At 55.8% G+C, this 18433-nt stretch overlaps 1 protein-coding gene across 1 annotated transcript in view; it reads left to right on the forward strand.

Moving 5' to 3' along the window:
• The window catches only part of LHX4 (LIM homeobox 4), a 40630-nt gene extending 26479 nt beyond the window's left edge, over positions 1–14151 (forward strand). The window contains exons 3-6 of the mRNA XM_044266289.1: positions 6377–6579; positions 10888–11042; positions 11357–11528; positions 13710–14151. Of these exons, the coding sequence (XP_044122224.1) occupies positions 6377–6579; positions 10888–11042; positions 11357–11528; positions 13710–14104 (925 nt within the window). The 3' untranslated portion in view covers positions 14105–14151. The remainder of the gene's footprint in view (positions 1–6376; positions 6580–10887; positions 11043–11356; positions 11529–13709) is intronic.
• Positions 14152–18433: the final 4282 nt, after the last annotated feature.

Below are 18433 nucleotides of genomic sequence, written 5' to 3' on the forward strand. Positions count from 1 at the left end.
CTGTGGCTGCTGTGTGGGGGAAGGGCTGAAGCCAGGAATGCTGGGAGTTGTGGGCAAGGAGTGATGGTGGTCTGAACGAGGGAGGCGTCGCTGCCGATGGTCAGAAGCGGTCCAATTCTGATTGAATTTGGGGGTGGTACCAGCAAGGTGTGCCGACAGACTGGGTGCAGGGGTCCAAGGTTTTCAGCCTCAGTCACTAGAAGGACGGAATCCCCATTCTCTGAAGCGGGGCAGATTCTGGTGGGGGGTGGATCGGGAGTTTGGTTGTGCAGAGAGGCCAAGGAGGCAGTGGGATAGAGCAGTCTGGAATTAGGTGAGAGGTCTGGGCAAGAGGCTGCCAGAGGGGAGGGGCAGGACCAGGAGAACTGTGTGAGTGCAGTGAGCTCCGTGTTCTAAGGAGAAGCGAGAGAGCCAATGCCAATGAAAGGTCGGGGAAGAAGAGACCTGACCACTGGGTCTGCAATGCTGGGGTCATGGTGACCTTGGCAAGGGCGGTTTGGGTTGATTGGTGGGTGGGCACCCTGATTGGAGTGTATCTCCGTCAGGGTTTTCCAGAGAAACAGAACCAACAGGGTGTGTGTGTAATACAAAGAGATTTATTATAAAGATTGGCTCCTGTGATTTTGGAGGCTGAGAATCCCCAAGATCTGCAGTCAGCAAGCTGCAGGCCCAGGAAAGCTGATAGTGTAAAATCCAGTCCAAAGCCAGCAGGCTGGAGAGCTAAAAAGAGCTGATGCTTCAGTTCAAGTCTAAAGGCAAGAAAAAAACCAATGTGGCAGCTCAAGGAAGTCAGGTGGGAGGACTTTCCTTTTACTCTTAGGAGAGTCAGCCTTCCTGGTCTAGTCAAGCCTTCAACTGATTGGATGAGGCCCACCCACAATGGGGAGGGCAACCTGCTTTCCTCAACCTACTGATTCATATGTTCATCTCATCCAAAAACACCTTCACAGACACATTCAGAATAATGTTCAACCAAATATCTGGGCATCCCGTGGCCCAGTCAAATTGACACATAAAATTAACCATCAGTGGACATTGGGGAGGGTCTGTGCTATGGTGAGTGCTGTGAAGTGTGTAAACCTGGCGATTCACAGACCTGTACCCCTGGGGCTAATAATACATTCTATGTTTATAAAAAAATTAAAAAATAATAAAAAAATTAACCATCAGAGTGGATTCAAGAAAGGAGTGGGAATGGGAGGCATTAGAGACCCTGCATGTAGACCCTCCTTTTGAGGAGTTTCCCTATACAAGGAGTAGAAGTGGGTGGTAGCTGGAGGGACATGTGGGGTCAAGACATTTTTTGAAATGGCAGAAACCAGAGCACGCTTGTACACTGCTGGGGAAGATCGAGTCGATACGGAAGATTAACCGTGTGGGGGCGAAAGGAACAGTTGCTGCAGGGCTGATCATAATTATGGGCCAAGAAGACATGGACTCAGTGCCTGGGTGGATGGTCGGCCTCAAACGGGAGCATGGTTGGCTCCTCAGTAGGACGTGGAGGGAAGGCAGGACAGAGGGTGGCTGCACGGGATCATGGGGGCACATGGCGGGCCTCGTCTGGGAAACGGGAAGCTGCGGGCTGGGACTACAGGTGCGGGGCTGGAGGGAGGGGTCTGGGAGCACAGCAGAGCGAACGGACTAGGCAGCTGTGGGGGCTCCTCTCGAGTCTCCGATCACAAATGTAAACTGAGTCGGGGAGGCGTTAAGTCAGGCGCTGGGTGGAGATGGCTGAGGGCGGAGAGCAGGCTGGGGAGGTGGGGGTGTGTCGAAGGGAAGGGTTCATGAGATGGACCACGGACGGACGGATGGACGGACTGATGCCTGCTGGGTAAGGAGGAAAGCAGGGTGGGAGGCGTGTGAGGACCTGTGGGCAGGGAAGGGATTAGCTGGTCTGGCCGCAGCTGAGCGGTGGGAGTCAGTGCTGCGGGGAGGGAGCTAGGTGGACCATGGAAGAGAGCAGCCGAGCAAGAGTAGAGGCCATGACCTTCCGAGGAAGAGTTCACAGAATGGAGGGGGCAGGGCAGGAAGGACTGTTGCGTGGACAGTGAAGTCAGCAAGCATGATGGCAGGAAGGACAGGAGCTAAATTCACCAGGGGCTGTGGTGGGGGGTGTCGGGCTGGCAATGACCACCATGAGGAGGGATAAGCACAAGGATGTGCGTACAGGGGCACACAGTAGGTGCTTCCATGAGTCGTATTTCGGTGCCGAGAATGTGGACCCTGGCATCCTGGGACAGGACTTAAAATCAGGGTGTGCTATGGGATTTGCATGCATCTGTTTCTGGAAGGCGCGTCTGCAGGGCCTGCCTGTTGCCCTCTTCCTGCAGGATCCAGACACCCTCAGGTTTGTCCTGGGCCCGCAGAGTGGCCCCACCGGGCCTGTCAGAAGCAGCAGGGGTGGACAGAGAAATGGGCAGATGGGAACTCAGGCTGAGCCTGGGAGCCAAGGGTGAGGCCAAGGACACAGGCCTGGCCCCCTTCCCAGGGTCAGGGGCAGCTCCTGGCTGTCGGCTGTGATGTCTTGTGTATTTCCCCAGCCCGCCGGCCAGGCCCATCATGCTGACCCCTGGGGCAGAAGCAGGGAAGGAGCTGAGCAGGGTCAGTTGGTGTGTCGGAGGGACACCCCGGGGGGGAGGGTTCCCAGGGCAGCCCTTGCCTTGCAGGGCTGACAGCCTCATGCCCTGTGGCTCGGAGCAGCTGGGGATGCCCCTCTGCCTGGTTCCCTTCTCGGGGTAGCGGCACCATGGCTGCCTTCCTTGGAAACGTCTCCTGTGACACCTGCCACATGCCAGCTGAGTGGTCAGAAGCCTGAGCTCCGGTCCTGTCCTTCTCACATTGGCCTTTGTGAGCTGCCACCGCCCCCCACCCGGATCTGAGCCTCAGCTTCTGGTCTGAACCCTAACACCGGCCTCGCTGCTGGGCACGCATGCGACTGTGGGGGAGTGAGCAGGAGGACCGCATGAGTGGGAGGCAGAGTTTCGTGTTTTCCTCGGTGGCAGCCTCACTGCAGCCGGGTTCAGTTTCTGTTTCTTTCTCGAAGCTTTCGGTGGGAGGGGCAGGATCAGGATCTGGGCGGGTCCCTCCCAGATGGTTGAGACACACATTTTAAGGCGCGCCCCTGCCTTCTCGCCTTCCTTCGCTCAGCATCGGTGCTTGCCTGCTGTGTGCCGGGCAAGGAGGACAGAATTTCCAGTGATGCTGGTCTGAGGAGGAAAGCGCTGGGGGCCGTGAGCAAGTCGTTCCTTACATTTCCCTTGTCACTTGGATCGGCTCCAGCTGCCTTCCCTGGGAGATGGAAGACCCGCCGTCCTGGGAGGCCTGGCCAGGCAGGGCGGACCGGACAGTCCGTCCTTCTGGAGAGCAGGGTGATGCAGGTGCACTAAGAGAGCGGGGCCTGCACACAGTAGGTCCTGGAGGGATGGGGCACCTTCATCCTGGTAGTACCCCAGGTAGTACCCGACCTGGAAAATCCCTCAGAAACCTCTTCCTTGGCTGGCGTCCAGCTCTGCTCCACCCCAGCATCCTTCAACTGTGGTCAGGTTGCTGAGACATTGCCTCTCTGTGCAGCAGCCAAGTCCACCGTTTGACCTTGTTTTGGACCAGGGAATTTGAACTATGGCCGGCTCATTACGGCCTGTCGTGGAACAAGTCATCTAGGCGTCCAGGCACGGCCGTCTCCTCTGTGACTCGGGCTGCTCCCAGCTCTGGAAGCCCTGGGACAGTGTCTCCATTGGGTGTATACCCCCACAGCGGTGCCTTATTCTGGGGCCACAGGCTCTGACCAGTGGGTTGCAGGGGCGCCCCTTAGGATGGGGCTGAGCTGGGGGAGCCCTGTGGGTCAAAGGGGTACACACAGCCCCCTCATTGAGGGTCCCACTGGCTGTGCTCCAGGGGAGAAAGGTAATAAGGAGCAACTCGCACTTACTATCGGTATAAATCCCACAATCAGGAAAATTGCTTCAATTGCTAAAAAACGCTGGTGGGAAAGTCCATTTATTTTTCATTTTTCTTGTGCACTTGCCCCCTTTACACATGAATCACTGTCGGTATGTAGATTAAATTTATACCCCCGTTATCTTTCATGTCTCTGGGGCTCTGGTGTCAGCTGGGTTTCTGGTTACTGAAAGCCACAGTCCGCTTCCTCGTGGGGAGACATGTGGTCTTCTGCCAGGGGCTCCCTCCTCTGTTCCAGAGCCTCCCCTCAGCCCTCCTCCCCTCCACGAGATCAGGCTTGCTTTTTGGAAAACCTCATTCTTCTCTGGAGCTGCTTGTGCTCTGGCACCTGCCGCAAAGGATGTGGACACTGGACTTTAGTGTTTTCTGCGAGAGGGCTTGCGGGGAGCATGCTGAAGGCGCAATTTCATTTCTAACACTTGTTTCGTGAATTGGCCTAGAGAGGACCCACACACTGCAGGCATTTCGAAGACACACACTAGAGACACATGCCCACACAGGCTTCTTTTCTCTTTGTCCCTGAGACACACGCACGCACCTACTCACAGGGGATAGAACCGGCTGCCTGCCTGCCTTCCTCTTCAACGTGGGTGACCCGGTTATACAGCAGCTGTGGAAGAAGCCTGGTTTCACCTGGATTCTGGGAGGTGTAGAACTTTCTAGAATGGGCCGTATGCTTTGTTCTCCACCCTCAGAGTTAGCCGTCTCCGTGTACATACTCTATAAAGCGTGGTTCTTCATCAGCGGATCTATTCATTCAACAAGGGTTAGCTCTGATTCTGGGTCCTGTACCCCTTTGAAAATCTGATGAAACCCTTCATGATGCACAATTCTGGATGAGTCGGGGGTAGTTTGCAGAGTCCACGCTGAGCCGTGGGCTGGAGAACCCTGCGCTGGAGGCCTGCTCCTGTGCCCCCCACTCCCCTCGCCACACCAAGGTCTGGGGGTCCTTCCGGGCCAGACACCCCAGCTTCTCACACCCCAACGCTCTTCTCAGACCTCGTCTCAGGAGAGTAGTCCCCTGGGCCACACTTCGAGACTCGGAGCCCCCCACTTCTCTCTCTGCGACACCGCGTGGCTGGGTGGGGAGCTCCCGAAACAGCAGCTGGCCGCGCCCGCTCCGGGCCCCTGGCGCCCCCCAGCAGGTATCATTACCGCATAAGAGACCCATCATTCTGCATTAATCTGGGATTCATCATGATAGCCATGACCATAATTAATTTATTTGGTATTAATGTGGATGAAATATGTACTGTCCTTTCAGGGGAAATCAGGCTGCCTATAAGCATTAGTTAAAAGGACCATTAAAATCAAACCTTCCCCAGATCCATTAGGCGAAGTCTTTCATCCTGAAGAAGATAAAGTTCTGCTGTGTGAAATGTCATGAATAATTAGGTTGATTGCTGTTTTAAACTCTGCCCCTGCCTCTCCAATCCCTCCCGCCTCCCTCCCGAAGCAGGCAGGGCTCACCTGCCGGGGAGCACCCCCTTTCAGCCCCCGCGTCTACACTGGCCCCAGGTTCCCCTCTGGCCTCTATGACCACCTGGATGGCATGGGGAAGGGGGTTTCAGTGATCCCACTAGACCCTACTTTCAGTGGATCTCTTTCTCCCCACTTCCCACCCTGGGCCCAGGGTGGGGGCAGGCGCCTTCCCTCTGGCCTCCGTGCTGGCCCGGAAAGGTGTAGACCGGAGAGTGGGCTGAAGAAGCGCTGTTCAAACTGAGGTCTGCAGACTCCTTGCCCAGAGTGGTGCAGGGGTGTGCAAAGTGCAGATTCCTGGGCTCACCTCAGACCAGCGCATCTCAGGGGCGGTGCATGGGAAGGGGATGGAGGCTGGCATGGAGGCCTCTGGTGTGTGCGGGACGAAGGGGAGGGACAGGAGAGAGGAGCTTTTGGGAGAGCCCTGCTCTTACGGCCATAGCCAGGTTTCTCCAGGACTGCCGTGTGCACACCGGCATGTGGGGGTCTCCTGGCTCCCCTCGTGGGAGCATGTGAAGAGGTAGGTGTTCGCTGGATGCCTTTTGCACACCAGCCCAGAACACACGCAGTTGTCCGGTGGGGCTGGTCGTCGAGGCCTCACCGGAAGCTGCAGACCAGGGTGCAGAGGCTGACCCAGCCTGCTCAGAGGGAACTGGGTGTATGGATCAGGCAGGTGGGAGCCCAGGGATGTTGGCCTTAGAAGAGGCACTGGAAACTCGCTCTGATGCAGCCTCTTCATGCGGTGGTGAGAGAACCTGGGCCGCAAAGCCATGGGGCTAGCCGGGGACCGAGGGGACAGTAAGCACAGGGGCTGGGGGACGCAGGCCTCGATGCGCATGGACAGCACAGAGTGGTGGGTGGGAGAGGGGCTCATGTGATGGGAAGTGGGGGGCCGTCCCCCTCCCCACTGAGCGCTAATCCCTTCATGCCACCCCGACAGGCGCTTCGGCACGAAATGCACGGCCTGCCAGCAGGGCATCCCCCCGACCCAGGTGGTGCGCAAGGCCCAGGACTTCGTCTACCACCTGCACTGCTTCGCCTGCATCATCTGTAACCGGCAGCTGGCCACGGGGGACGAGTTCTACCTCATGGAGGACGGGCGGCTGGTGTGCAAGGAGGACTACGAGACGGCCAAGCAGAACGGTAAGCCGGGCCTACTGCTGACCTCGGTCCAGGCCGAGCCCTCGGCCGCGTCCTGCCAGCTCCGAGCTGCCCTTCCCCTGGAGCCCTGCACACACCCTGCCGCTCTGGGAAGCGTTCGCGGACCCCTGCAGGACGGTTCCCGTCACCCCCCATCCCTTGACCCTGGCTGGCCTCGCCACAGCCTCAGTGGGGTGACGGGGCCCGAGAGCAGACCTGGCCCCCACATCAGTCGGCGGCTGAAGAACGGTCAGAACCTTGTGCTCTTTGTGGCGGTTGCTCCCGCCCTGGCAGGGGGCCTGGGACAGGGCGCTGTCTACCGTGGACACCGGGTTCTCAGCAGTCTTGTGTACTGGGGTGCACGCGAACCTTGGCGCTCCCTCACCTCAAAGGCTTCTGTCAGCGAGAGCCGGAGCGAGGCCTATGTCAGCTCATACTTCTGTTTCCCCCTCCGACTGCAGGCTTGTCGAGGGCAGGGTCTCCCCTTTCCTTGAGAGGTGAGGACCCTCGTATCTCCTGAAGTCCCTGAGGCAGGAGCCGGTCTTCACTCCGAGAGACTCCAGTGAGCCACAGAACTTTCTGCCCACCCTGCCCTCCCCTGAGCCCCCTCAGCCTATTGAATGGGTTCTGCCATGTGGAGACCTCCACAAGGCTGACCCTGATGTCAGGGCCCCAGGGTCAGCTGCTCTGGCCTTCCAGGGCCACGCTCCCGAGCAGCCCAGGGCTTTTCCAGGACCCAGACAGGGCTGCAGCCGCGCAGGGAGGCCAAGCTCCCTCCGCTGGAGCCCCCCCTCCGGCTGCTCACTCACAGCTGTGCCCCCAGGTGCTGCACTCTTCACCCTGGCTCCAGACTTGGCATTTGGCCAAACCCTTCCTGGGAATCTCAGACACACAAACTCGCAAACATCAAGGTCATTTGCCTTGGACTAGAGTTTTTATCAACTCAGGGTGTTACTGCAAAAAGCAGCTCTCAACGGGGCTGGGCTTGATGGGGGAAAAAAAAGCAAAAACAATTTCATGCATCTCCTTCTAGATCTTTCCTGGGCCCCCATGCCCATGCGTTACAGAGATCTGATCCATACGTGGAGAAATGAATTTGAGGGTTTTGTGGTGGTGAGGAGGCAGAGGTATACCGTCCGTTTTGGTGAGGCAGCTGGAGCCCAGCTTAGCTTTGATGGGAGGGAATCGGGACACCACTGCAGGGGTGCCTGAGTCAGAGGCTTCCACCCTCTTCTCCCAAAACCTGCACAGTGCTGGCCTTTTAGGATGGCTAGGCCTTCAAGTCCCCGTCCTCATCTTCCCAGGGGCCGTGGCAAGCCCATTCCCAGGCTCTTTGCCTTAACGTATTCATCTGCTCTGGTTCCTTAAAGCTCCCCCGATGCTGCTGCTTTGGAGTCAATTATGATGTCAGAGAAGATTAGGGCATCTTGTCGGGGATAAGCCATCAAAGCAGATGGGCTCAGAGATCCCAAGCTGCGTTTGGAACTCTGATGCCCTTCCCCAGCGATACTAAGAATGTGTGACCTCCCTCTGGGCCGGCGGCTGCTCTCATCCTCCGAGGCCTTGTTTAGACCCTGAGCACTCACAATCTGGCACCCACCTCTGCTGGGGACGGCTCAAGAGGTGGGGGAGACCAGCTGGGAGGCAGGAGTGGCGGCAGCGCCAACACTTCCACCCGGGATTCTTTGTGTCGTACCAGACCTCTGGAGGACACGGGACGTGGCATCAGAGGCTGGTGGATATCTCTGCTCAGTCACTAACTTGGGGGCCCCCTGGCCAGCTGTGTAACTGGTTGAGCTTTGGCTTCTCAGCTCCGCACGGGGGGTGGGGAGAAGCACCTGCCACACAGGGCCGTTCCCTGAGGTTTGCACAGGAGGCGCCTGCGGAGAGGGAGGCTGAATGAGAGTGAGAGGCACGAGGAAGAGGAATGTCAACGGTGGGGAGAAATCTGCTTGAGGATTTCAGGTACCCGAAGGTCATACAGTTTTCCCGACGCCTTCCTCCTGCCTCTGGCTGCCAGTGGGGCAGAGGCCAGTCCATCCTGCGAAATCCGGGCGACCTGAGTGCAGCGGGGACCTTTGTCTGCTTTGGGACATTTAGTTCTTTGTATGTTTTAACTCCTCCTTGCTGATCTAAACCCTCTTTCAGGCTTACAGTTTCCTCCCCTTGGGTACACAAAGGACCTAATATCAGCTATTTGTACCTTAGTGTGAATGATTTTGTTCATTTGTTACATCCCCCTGGATATTTGCATTTTCAATATAATGAGGTTGCATTTTATGCCAGGGACAAGTGCTAGGAGACCCTGCATAATTCAAAACCAACATATTTTAAGACTAATTTTCCCATAGGAATTAATGTAAAAAGTAGGAGGGGGGGGATGTATTCTGGAAGCACATAAATCCATAGCCGGTGAAGTGTATCTTTGCCTTAATGCTACTTTTTATTTTCTCAGCACTATCTCTAATACCTTGCAGAATGCTCTCTCCTAAATTAACAGCCGAGGATATCATGGCTCGCTTGGCCTTCTTCATAGCGTTTTATCACATTTAACTTCCGTACCAAAGTTATTGATTTTTGGGTACATTTTTCAGCACGAGCCCTGCCACCACTACTTAATGAATACTTGGATGACATTGTTATAGGATATAAAAAAGATTTTAAATTATAATAACAGTGAATGTTAAAATAACAGCATAATAGTCCCCATAATCGCAAGAAGAAAGTCCTGTGCACAGAGACAGCAGTTCTGAGCCCCTGGGCCACCAAACCAGGATGCCGGGTAGATCCCAGTGGCCACGGTGAAAACAGTTTCTAAAATCACGAGGCCGGCCTATTTAAAAATTAGATAGTTCTTGAGGAATCACATTTTTTTGCTGGTTTCATTATTTCACATTTTAGATCCGAAGACCGTAGAGATGTATTCAAAGTGCCCTATTACATGTTGGCATCAAATGCTGTCCACTGTCATCTGTATAAATAGGGGCAGAAGGGACGGATTCCTTTCGATAGAATTTAAAGTAGAGAACTTTGGAGGTTTTCCTCAGTCTCTGCCGTGGTAGGTCTGGAAGCCTTGTTCTTTGGACGCAGGGCTCCCGAGAGGGGGATCGAGGACAGTGATGGCTCTGCTGGAGCAGGAAACAGCCCAAGGGGAGACAACTGGGGACTTCGTCCTCCCTCGGCTGTGGGCGTGACTGCCGTTCGGACTCGGGCCATGTGCCGCCCACTCAGGGCAGGCGCTGGTGCCCTGGGCTTCAGAGCAGGGAGGGGACTCGCCCACGTCACTCCGTCGTTCAGCAAGAAGGCTGAACCCAGGTCTCCCAGCTGCAAGAAACACCTTTTGGAATTGTCTGAGGGTTGTTTGCACATGAAGTTCTCAGATTACGCCAGGCACATAGTAGGTGCTTAGCAAATGTTGGCTGTTATTGGTCCTAAGAGAGAGTTTTCTTAAATGGAAAGGAAGGTAGGAATATAGCAGTGACATTTTAAAGGACCCAGAGAGGGAACGCAGAAGGCCCAGAGAGCCAGGGACGCAGTGGCGGCCTATGGACTCGGGGTGCCCCGCAGAGAGCGGTGGAGGTCTAGCGCTGGGAGGGGAGACAAGCCGTCTGCCCTGACTGTGTGCTCCCGGGTGCGTCCAGGCCTTTGCCTCTGACCGCCGGGAACTCCAGGCTTATCTGCTCAGAATCCACGAAGACTGGGATCCGGCCGTGTGTTGTCCTGAACCCTCCTCAGACCAGTGGTTTTCAAAAAATATTGACTCTGGCCCCGAGTAAGCAGCTCGTTTTCCGCTCGCGTACAGTGAGCTCTAAGCAGGTCCTGTGGAGCCGCACTGGCCCTCGCTGCTGCCGTCCCATCCCTCGTCTTTCCCTCCCCGTGTCTGATCCACGCAACTGACAGCGCGTCCCACAGCGGGGTCTGACCCATGATGGGTGAATGCTGCTTAGATGACTAGTGAATGCGCTGGTCACCCCTTCTGAGCTCAGGGTGGCCCCCGCAAAGGGATCTGGGAAGTGGGGGGCTCCTGAGGGCGGGAGGGGCAGAGGTGTCTCTGCCTTCCATACCCCTTCCGTCTGGTGGGAGCCCCTGGGCTGGCGGGGCACGGAGCGGGGCGGGGACCAGAGCGAGGGACTGTTGTCCTCACTTTTCCATGACTTGGGAAGGCCCGTGGTGAGGAGTGGGCTCCGTGGGGGTTGTTCCCTATTCTTCCCCATGGCTCTGCCCACGGTGGGCGAGACTGCAGGGGGGTGGGGGATGAGCCCCAGATGCCTGGGGCAGGCAGAACCCGGTAAGGAGTGGTCTTCCCTGCAGACGACTCCGAGGCCGGAGCCAAGCGGCCCAGAACCACCATCACCGCGAAGCAGCTGGAGACGTTAAAGAGCGCCTACAAGAACTCCCCCAAGCCCGCCCGGCACGTGAGAGAGCAGCTGTCCTCCGAGACCGGCCTGGACATGAGGGTCGTTCAGGTGAGACATCGGGCCCCCGGCCGCCTCCACCGTCTGGGGGTCCCAGGCCTGAGCCCTCCCGCTGGGCCGGGGTGTGTGATCTGTGCCATCCACGCTGTGCAGGAGGGAGGCTCAGGGAGCGCCCTGGGAGCTGCGACCCAGGGAAGCTTGTGGAAGCAGAGCCGGAGGCAGAGGGAGTAGCGGGCACATCACACTCCAGGCCCTGAGCTCGACCGACGCTCCAGCGCGTCTCCAGCGACCTGTCCTGGGAACCCTGGGGGCCTTGGGTTTGCGGCGGACACCCCCTGAGTGGGTCCCTTCTGCTCGTGTGGCAGGTTTGGTTTCAGAACCGAAGGGCCAAGGAGAAGCGCCTGAAGAAGGACGCGGGACGGCACCGCTGGGGACAGTTCTACAAGAGCGTGAAGCGGAGCCGGGCCGGCGGCAAGCAGGAGAAGGAGAGCTCTGCCGAGGACTGTGGGGTCAGTGACAGTGAGCTGAGCTTCCGAGGTGAGCAGGGCTGCAGGCGCGAGGCCCAGGCCTTAGGAAAGGCCCCCGGGAATCAGTAGTTCTGGACAAGCAGGAGGGATCTTTCTTGAGGCCTGGACAACTGCCTCCTGAAGCCAGGCTCTTCCCAGCGACTTGCAGTGAAGGGGGGCGGGCGGGTGTCAGTGGCCCTTTCAGACGGGACAAGGAGTAGGACACGAGAGAGCTCTGCTGCTGAAATGTGGAAGCTGAGTTCCCCAGGATCCTGGGCCCCAAGACCTCCCCTCCTTTCCTGCGGACTGGGGCCCTCTCGCTGGCCCGTGCAGCTGGGAACAGACAGCTGTGTCTCGGCCCCAGTCCTTGGCCCCTCTCCTGCATTCCCCTCCCTTTCGGGGGGACCCTGGCCTTCGTCCCACGATCCCTTGGAGCAGCCCCTGTCCTCCTCTCCTGGTGGCGGGAGGATGTGCTCAGGAGGCCCTTTGCCCTGGGAAAGCCCCACAGTGAGCCCATGCGGGATGGGGACAGGTCTCCCTTCGGAAATCCCTTCCCCACCGCTCACTCCATCCTGGCCCCCGCACAGAAGCTTTGCCGCATGCGCTACGTTTAAGTCCGTGTGTCAGCAAAATGGCAAACCGCTGCATGTCTGGGATCCCAAGGTTGTTTTGCAAAACAGCCATAACTATTCTCATTTACTGAGTCCTCAGCGGTGGAAGGTCCTCTGTTGTGGGTGGATAGAAAGGGAAGGCAGTGGGTGGGCTGGGGGTGGCTCAGAAATCTGGTTGCCAGTTGTGGCTCTCTCAGATCGATTCGCTTTTCTTGAGCCTCAGTTTCCAGATCTGTAAGTGGGGAGCAACTACATCTTTGCCCATCTCAGTGCTGTTGTGGGGTTTGATGAACACAACCGACTGTGGATGTGTTTGGGTGAAGTTCAGCATAGTGGTACACTTGGAAGTCATGACTGTCCCCACAGGGAGCCTGTGGCACCCACAGAGGGTCGTATGGGATGACAGGTATAGGCGAAAGGCCAGATAATGGCCATTTTCCAGTCGAGCCGAGCCTTCACCATTCTGCCCCCCTTTAAAGAGCATTTTCTGGGTGGAGTTGGCGGGTAGGGGGCAGGGGTGGGCAGACCTGGGGCAGGTTGTAGAAGGAATGGGTGTTGACATCTCGTCTGGGGAGGCTTGATAGGAGCTGATGCACGGGCCCAGGGTGGGAATAGAGAAGGAAGTTCGTGGGGCAGAGGATGGAACCGGCTGGGGGCCAGAGCACGGTGCCTGAAAGGACTGTTGCTTGCTCGGGAGGTCTGCCCTCTGGGGTCCTGGGAAGGGGTCAAGAGCTTGTGCTCCCCTTCCCATGGTGTTGGTGGAGTTAGGAAAGCCATTTAGTCTGATCCGAGCTGCCAGAATCAACGTCTGGAACATGCGGGATCGTTGCGTCTTGCTTTGTAGCTCTTTTCTGCTGGGCGCAGGTGGGGCCCCAGGTCGACATGTCATGGACCTCTCTGGGTAACTACAGAACTCTTCTTTCTTAAGACTAAAACCGCTCGCCTCTGTTGGAGAGATGCATTCTTCTGGGTAGCACAGGTTCCGTTAGAAGCCCTTAATGAAATTCTTCAAGAAATAAGAATGCCCATTTGCCTTAATCAAGTCAATACTTTGTGCTCAGTGAAGAGCGTATTTGAGAGAGAGAGAGAAACCGAGTCCTTCGATACTGAACCGCTTTTCTGGGTAGACCAGAAGGATTTTGTGTCCATGCCCAAGAGTGGCCCTCAGCTACCCGCCCCACATGGGTCTTCTTTCCCAACCAAAGAAACCAAGAAGTTTTCCCAGCCTGAAAGCTCTTAGATGAAATCCTGTCAGCACGTAGTTTCCATTTGTAGAAGGAAGGGGTGTTGATGGATGACCCCACAAAGCTCAGGCACTCATATGCTTTAGTGTAGCTTAGTCCGTGAGCCACATGGGACCAGCGAACTCACCAGACACTTGTCCAGACCCCTGGGGCCTGCCGCAGTCTCTGCAGGTGTTTCTTCCGTGGGTCCGTCTTGGGCTGCCAAGTGGACGGTGGTGGCGTCTGACGCGTGCCTGGCAGTGAGGCAGCGGCCTCCCTTGGGCGCCTTCCTTGGTCACGTGTCTTCCTAGGTTGTGAAGAACAGGGACCACCGGAGTCCTGGCGGCTGACAATAAATCTCCGTTCTTTTGTCCACAGAGGATCAAATTCTCTCAGAACTTGGCCACACCAATAGGATTTATGGCAACGTGGGGGACGTTACAGGCGGACAGTTAATGAATGGGAGCTTCTCCATGGACGGGACAGGACAATCCTATCAGGACTTGAGGGATGGGAGCCCCTATGGAGTCCCCCAGTCTCCCTCCTCCATATCGTCCCTGCCATCCCACGCTCCTTTGCTCAATGGGCTGGATTACACGGTGGACAGTAATTTGGGCATCATTGCGCATGCGGGGCAGGGAGTGAGCCAGACGCTGAGAGCCATGGCTGGGGGACCCACCTCTGACATCTCCACAGGAAGCAGTGTAGGCTATCCCGACTTCCCCACGAGCCCAGCCTCTTGGCTCGATGAAATGGATCATCCTCCTTTTTAAACATCTCTCCTCCCCACCCTACCCGTCCTGGCCTGAGAGAATATCTTCAAGGATCAAAAGAGACTTGCCTTTTCAGGATCAAAAGCGCGCCACTGTGAATTTCCATTATTTTCAATGGAAGTCCTCCGCTGATCCCTAGGCGGGCGAGAGACCAGACCACGCTAGGGCCCTGTTATCCTGGGGGGGTCGTGGGAAGGCAGCCTCCTCTCAGAACACGGCACTGGGGCGCAGAGCCTAGAATGCTAGGGTGCTGCTTGGTGGCTTCCGACCCCCCCCCCCCCTGCTTACAGGCTTTGGCTGCTCGGTGCTTGGTAGCACGAGGTGACTGTCAGGCCACCTTGGCCTTTGGGAACTCTGCTCCGACTGGTGTCTTACGAGATGCCTCCCGAACCACTGCTCTCACCAGAACTGAGGTCCCTGAGGTAGAGGCATCCTGGCCCTTGAGTATAATAAAAGTGATTTCTGGACCACCCGATTGAACTCTAATTTTGAAAATAAAAAGTCACTTATTAAAGGTCAGTGAAAACTCTGATGGCCACCATTTGATATTGAAAACGTCCCCTTCTTCTTCTTCTTTTTTTTTCTATGAAAAATATGATTTCTTTCCTGCCCAGAAGTACAAGCCAGACAATATTTGTCCATTTTGGTTTTTAAGAAATCCCATCCCTATCACTGAACCCCTGATGGCAAGAAGTGGTTTTCCTTGCAGGTGACTCAGGCTGGAGCTGAGTGGCCCTGGACCATCACAGCGACTGCCCGACGAGTCCCCTCGGTGCACACTGTGCCTTTTTAATTTGCTCGTATCATTTATTCCACAACGCAGACTGTGGGTTACACAGTGGTTAAAGCTGGAATTCGGGGAGAACAGATTGACAATCAGTGCAAACGTGCAGGCGCATTTGGATTCTAAACGTGCAGGCCACTTAGCCGCGTCAGCAGACGAGCCTCCCAGAGCTCCCCATCCCGCAGGCTGGACCGGCCTGAGTCCGTTCGGCAGGAGGTGGTGCAGATGAGCTGGCCAGCCCACCCCAGCCCTTGAGAAATGAGAGCTTTCTCTGGGGTAGCTGACTCAATTGGACAGTGTTGGTGTCTTCCAAGAACTAGTAACGTGTTTTTGGCCCATCTTGGTGGAGAGGATCACTAGGGAGCAGCCCTAAGATCGCCCGAAGGGTTCCAGGCGGTTCTCGGGCTGCATTTCTCTGGGCTGCTGTCGCAAGTCCTCCTTCACACCCCTCACCTCTGTCCGTCAGGGAGTTCTGCAGCGCACACCACGGGGTAGGAGCTAGGTAGCAGTCCGGGCCCCTTGGGAAACGGTGGCCGGCTTCTTCTGGCCTCCATCTTTTTAAACAAGAGAGTAGGAAAAGGTAAGCAGGCATTGCCTCGCTTTCACATGAAGGCACGGGCCAGGAGCGTAAGGATGCTGGCCCCTTCTGTGAGTGCTTGGTCCCACTTTGAGGTCCCCGGGATTCAGGCACGTGGTGGGCAGGCTAAAGGAAGGCCTAAAACACCTCCACTTTGGCTGCTGCATCTGCTACAGGCGCCTTCCCACGACTAAAATGAGGTCAGTCAGGCTTTGAAATGCGTAGTCAGTGAATTCCTGGGATCAGCCTTCTGTCCACCTTGGCTCTCATCAGTTGGGATCGTCCCCTTACTTTCTGGTGTGTTGCAACTGCTGTGACTTTTGCCTGGAGAATCTGCAAACCTAGACTTCTTCAGGCTCCAGATGTAGGGGTGGGGCTTGGTCTCGCCGAGCCAGGTTGCTCCTGGGGATTCCACAGTAGTGGGAACGCCGGGAGCGGGAGCGGGGACACGCACGGAAGACGATAAGCCGTGTGAAGGGAAGGAAGACACAACTGTCCCTTGGAGGACAGCTTCTTCCAGCCAGTGTCTGCAGGCTGCTCACGGGACACAGGAGAGAGACGGTGTTGGGCTGTGGACCAGCGACCCACGGTCCCACCCTCACCAGTATCCCGGCCTGACTGGCCCAGGGACTCCCAGGACTTCCGAGCCACTTCCCAAGTTTGGCGCGTACAGCGCAGGGAGGGCGCGCTCTCTGTGTGTGGCGCTGGTTTTTTAAGATCAACTGAAGTTGACCTGTTTTGGGTTTTGTAAGTGACTTCCTCACGCTCATTCCCGATTCGGTGGTGGGAGAAGGGTTCCTGGTTCCCGCCAGGATCATAACGTCTCCTGCACTCAGACGGCAGCACCGTTGAAGGCGGTAGCAGCCTCTTGGGTTTGGGGGGGGGTCGGCTGGCTTGAAGAGCCTTTTTGAGAGCACCGGCCAGAAAGCGGGGGAGACTGCATGAAGTTCCCTACAGCCCCCTCCCTGGCATGTGGCTGGGCCAGGGCCCCACGGAGCCACTGGAAGCCAAGACGATTCCTTGGCTCCTCCGTGGCTCATCGCCTTGACATTCTCTTAAAGGCACTCACCTAGCGCTCCCTGTGCTCATAGGCTAATACCCTAGTAACTCTCTATTACCGAGGGTAAGTGCTACGTGGGAGCAGTTTCCTCCTTGCTAAAACGATAGGATGAATTTTTCAAATGAAACGAGAACTTCCACAGGCATTTACAATATTTGGATCTGTCTTTGGCTCTAAGAGGGCAATGAGCTAGCGACTGTTATCTGGCTGGTAGACCTTAGGGTAGGTGGCTTTGGAATCCCGGAGCCAATTAAAGTCCGAAAGAAAAACAAACTCCCCCCCCTCTCCAGTTTCCAGGGATAACTGGTATGAGCAAAAACGGGGCCCAAGTGGCTATGGAAGAATCTGCATTTGTGGAGATGTTTAAGAAAAGCGTAGAGGAAATCCCAAATCCAAGGGCTAAGCCGGCCCTCTGGGTAAATCACGTTGCGGGGAGCCTGGCTCCTTTCAGGGACTTGCTGGGCAAACTCAAGGTCAACTCCGCTCCATCTTCGTCCTTTCTCTCTCCTGCCCCATCTGGTAGTCAGGACTGTAACGTAGATTGAAAATCACGGCCGTACTGATCACGTTACTCCTGCGAACCAGTAAACATCGGGGAAAGAGAACAAGACCCAAGACAAGCATTTTGGAGTGTCTTTAAAAGTTGGTCTCTTGTTTCTGGTTTTTTTTTTTTTTTTTTAAGCGTGAAACATGAAAACTAGTAAGATCACTGGGGCCATTAGCTCTTCCTACTGAAGCTCACGTTGCAGAAAGTGTACCTAGAACAAAGGACATTAACGTCTCTGAAGCTCAAGCTGGTTATTTTGAGATAACGGCCTCCTTGCAGGACGGGCGGTAAGGCCTCCGCCGAGCAGAAGTGCCCACTGACGGTGCACATCTGGCCCCCCAGGCTCCTGCGTGACCCCTCCCACGCACCCCAACTGACATCTCTGTTATATCCGCGGAAATAATGACCACACCTCCTCAGCCAGCAGCGGCTGGAAGGCCTGAGGAGGCTCATTTTTAAACACTGCACTTTAAAAATTGGAAACCGTGACATGAAGAAAAATTCAATTAAGCGGAAATGAGTTTTGTTTTATTGGCTGCTGCTGACGGGCTCTGGGCATGCTGAAAGCTAAATAAAAAAGCACATCACTGGCTCTCTCTTTCTTGGATTGGTCAGTTGGCCCTTTTTGCAGTAGTTGCTCCAACTGCTCTAACACGGTGACCAGAGCCAAAAAGAGAGAGCGTGGCAAAGCCATCCCATCCACACACTGCTTGGTAGGACCCCACGGAAAGCACAGTTTCATGCTGCTAGCTCTGGTGAGGAGGCAGCTGCAGGTCTGGGAGGTGTGCCAAGCATTCCTTTCCTTAGGGAGGCAGAGCACAGGTGGACAGGGGAGGACACCCCCGCTCTCGTCTGCGGCCCACCTAGAGACCAGAATCATGTGTACATCCCCACTCGAGGACTGTGTGCAGCCAAACGCGTGGGTTCAGGGCTGCAGGGACCCAGAAGCTGCTCTGAACTTGCATTCAGACCTCAAAGCCCCAGATCCCCTAAGCTCTGGATTGTGGCCCTCACCCTTGGCAGTGTAAATTTTGTACAGTTAAAAAGAAATGAAGTCTCATTTCCTGGGGAAAAAAAAAAAAAAGAACAAAAAAAAGGACCCACCCATCCTTATTTATTGCCATGTGACTTTGGAACACAGAAGCTGGTGCGTTTGTTTGTATACGCCTCCTGTGTGTTGGCATGAGATGTGTATGGTAAAATTATGTCAAATAAATATGGAAATTCTTTAGAAGCGGATGTGTCTTGCTTTTCATTTTGGTTCTCTGGATGTTTTTTCTCTTGATATAATTAGGACAAAAAGCCAAGCTGACATGGGGTCCTTTCACCACTGGAAAGAGACCCAAAATACAACTCTGAAT

This window comes from Neovison vison, chromosome 10, assembly GCF_020171115.1.
Source record: "Neovison vison isolate M4711 chromosome 10, ASM_NN_V1, whole genome shotgun sequence".
Taxonomy (NCBI): Eukaryota; Metazoa; Chordata; class Mammalia; order Carnivora; family Mustelidae; genus Neogale; species Neogale vison.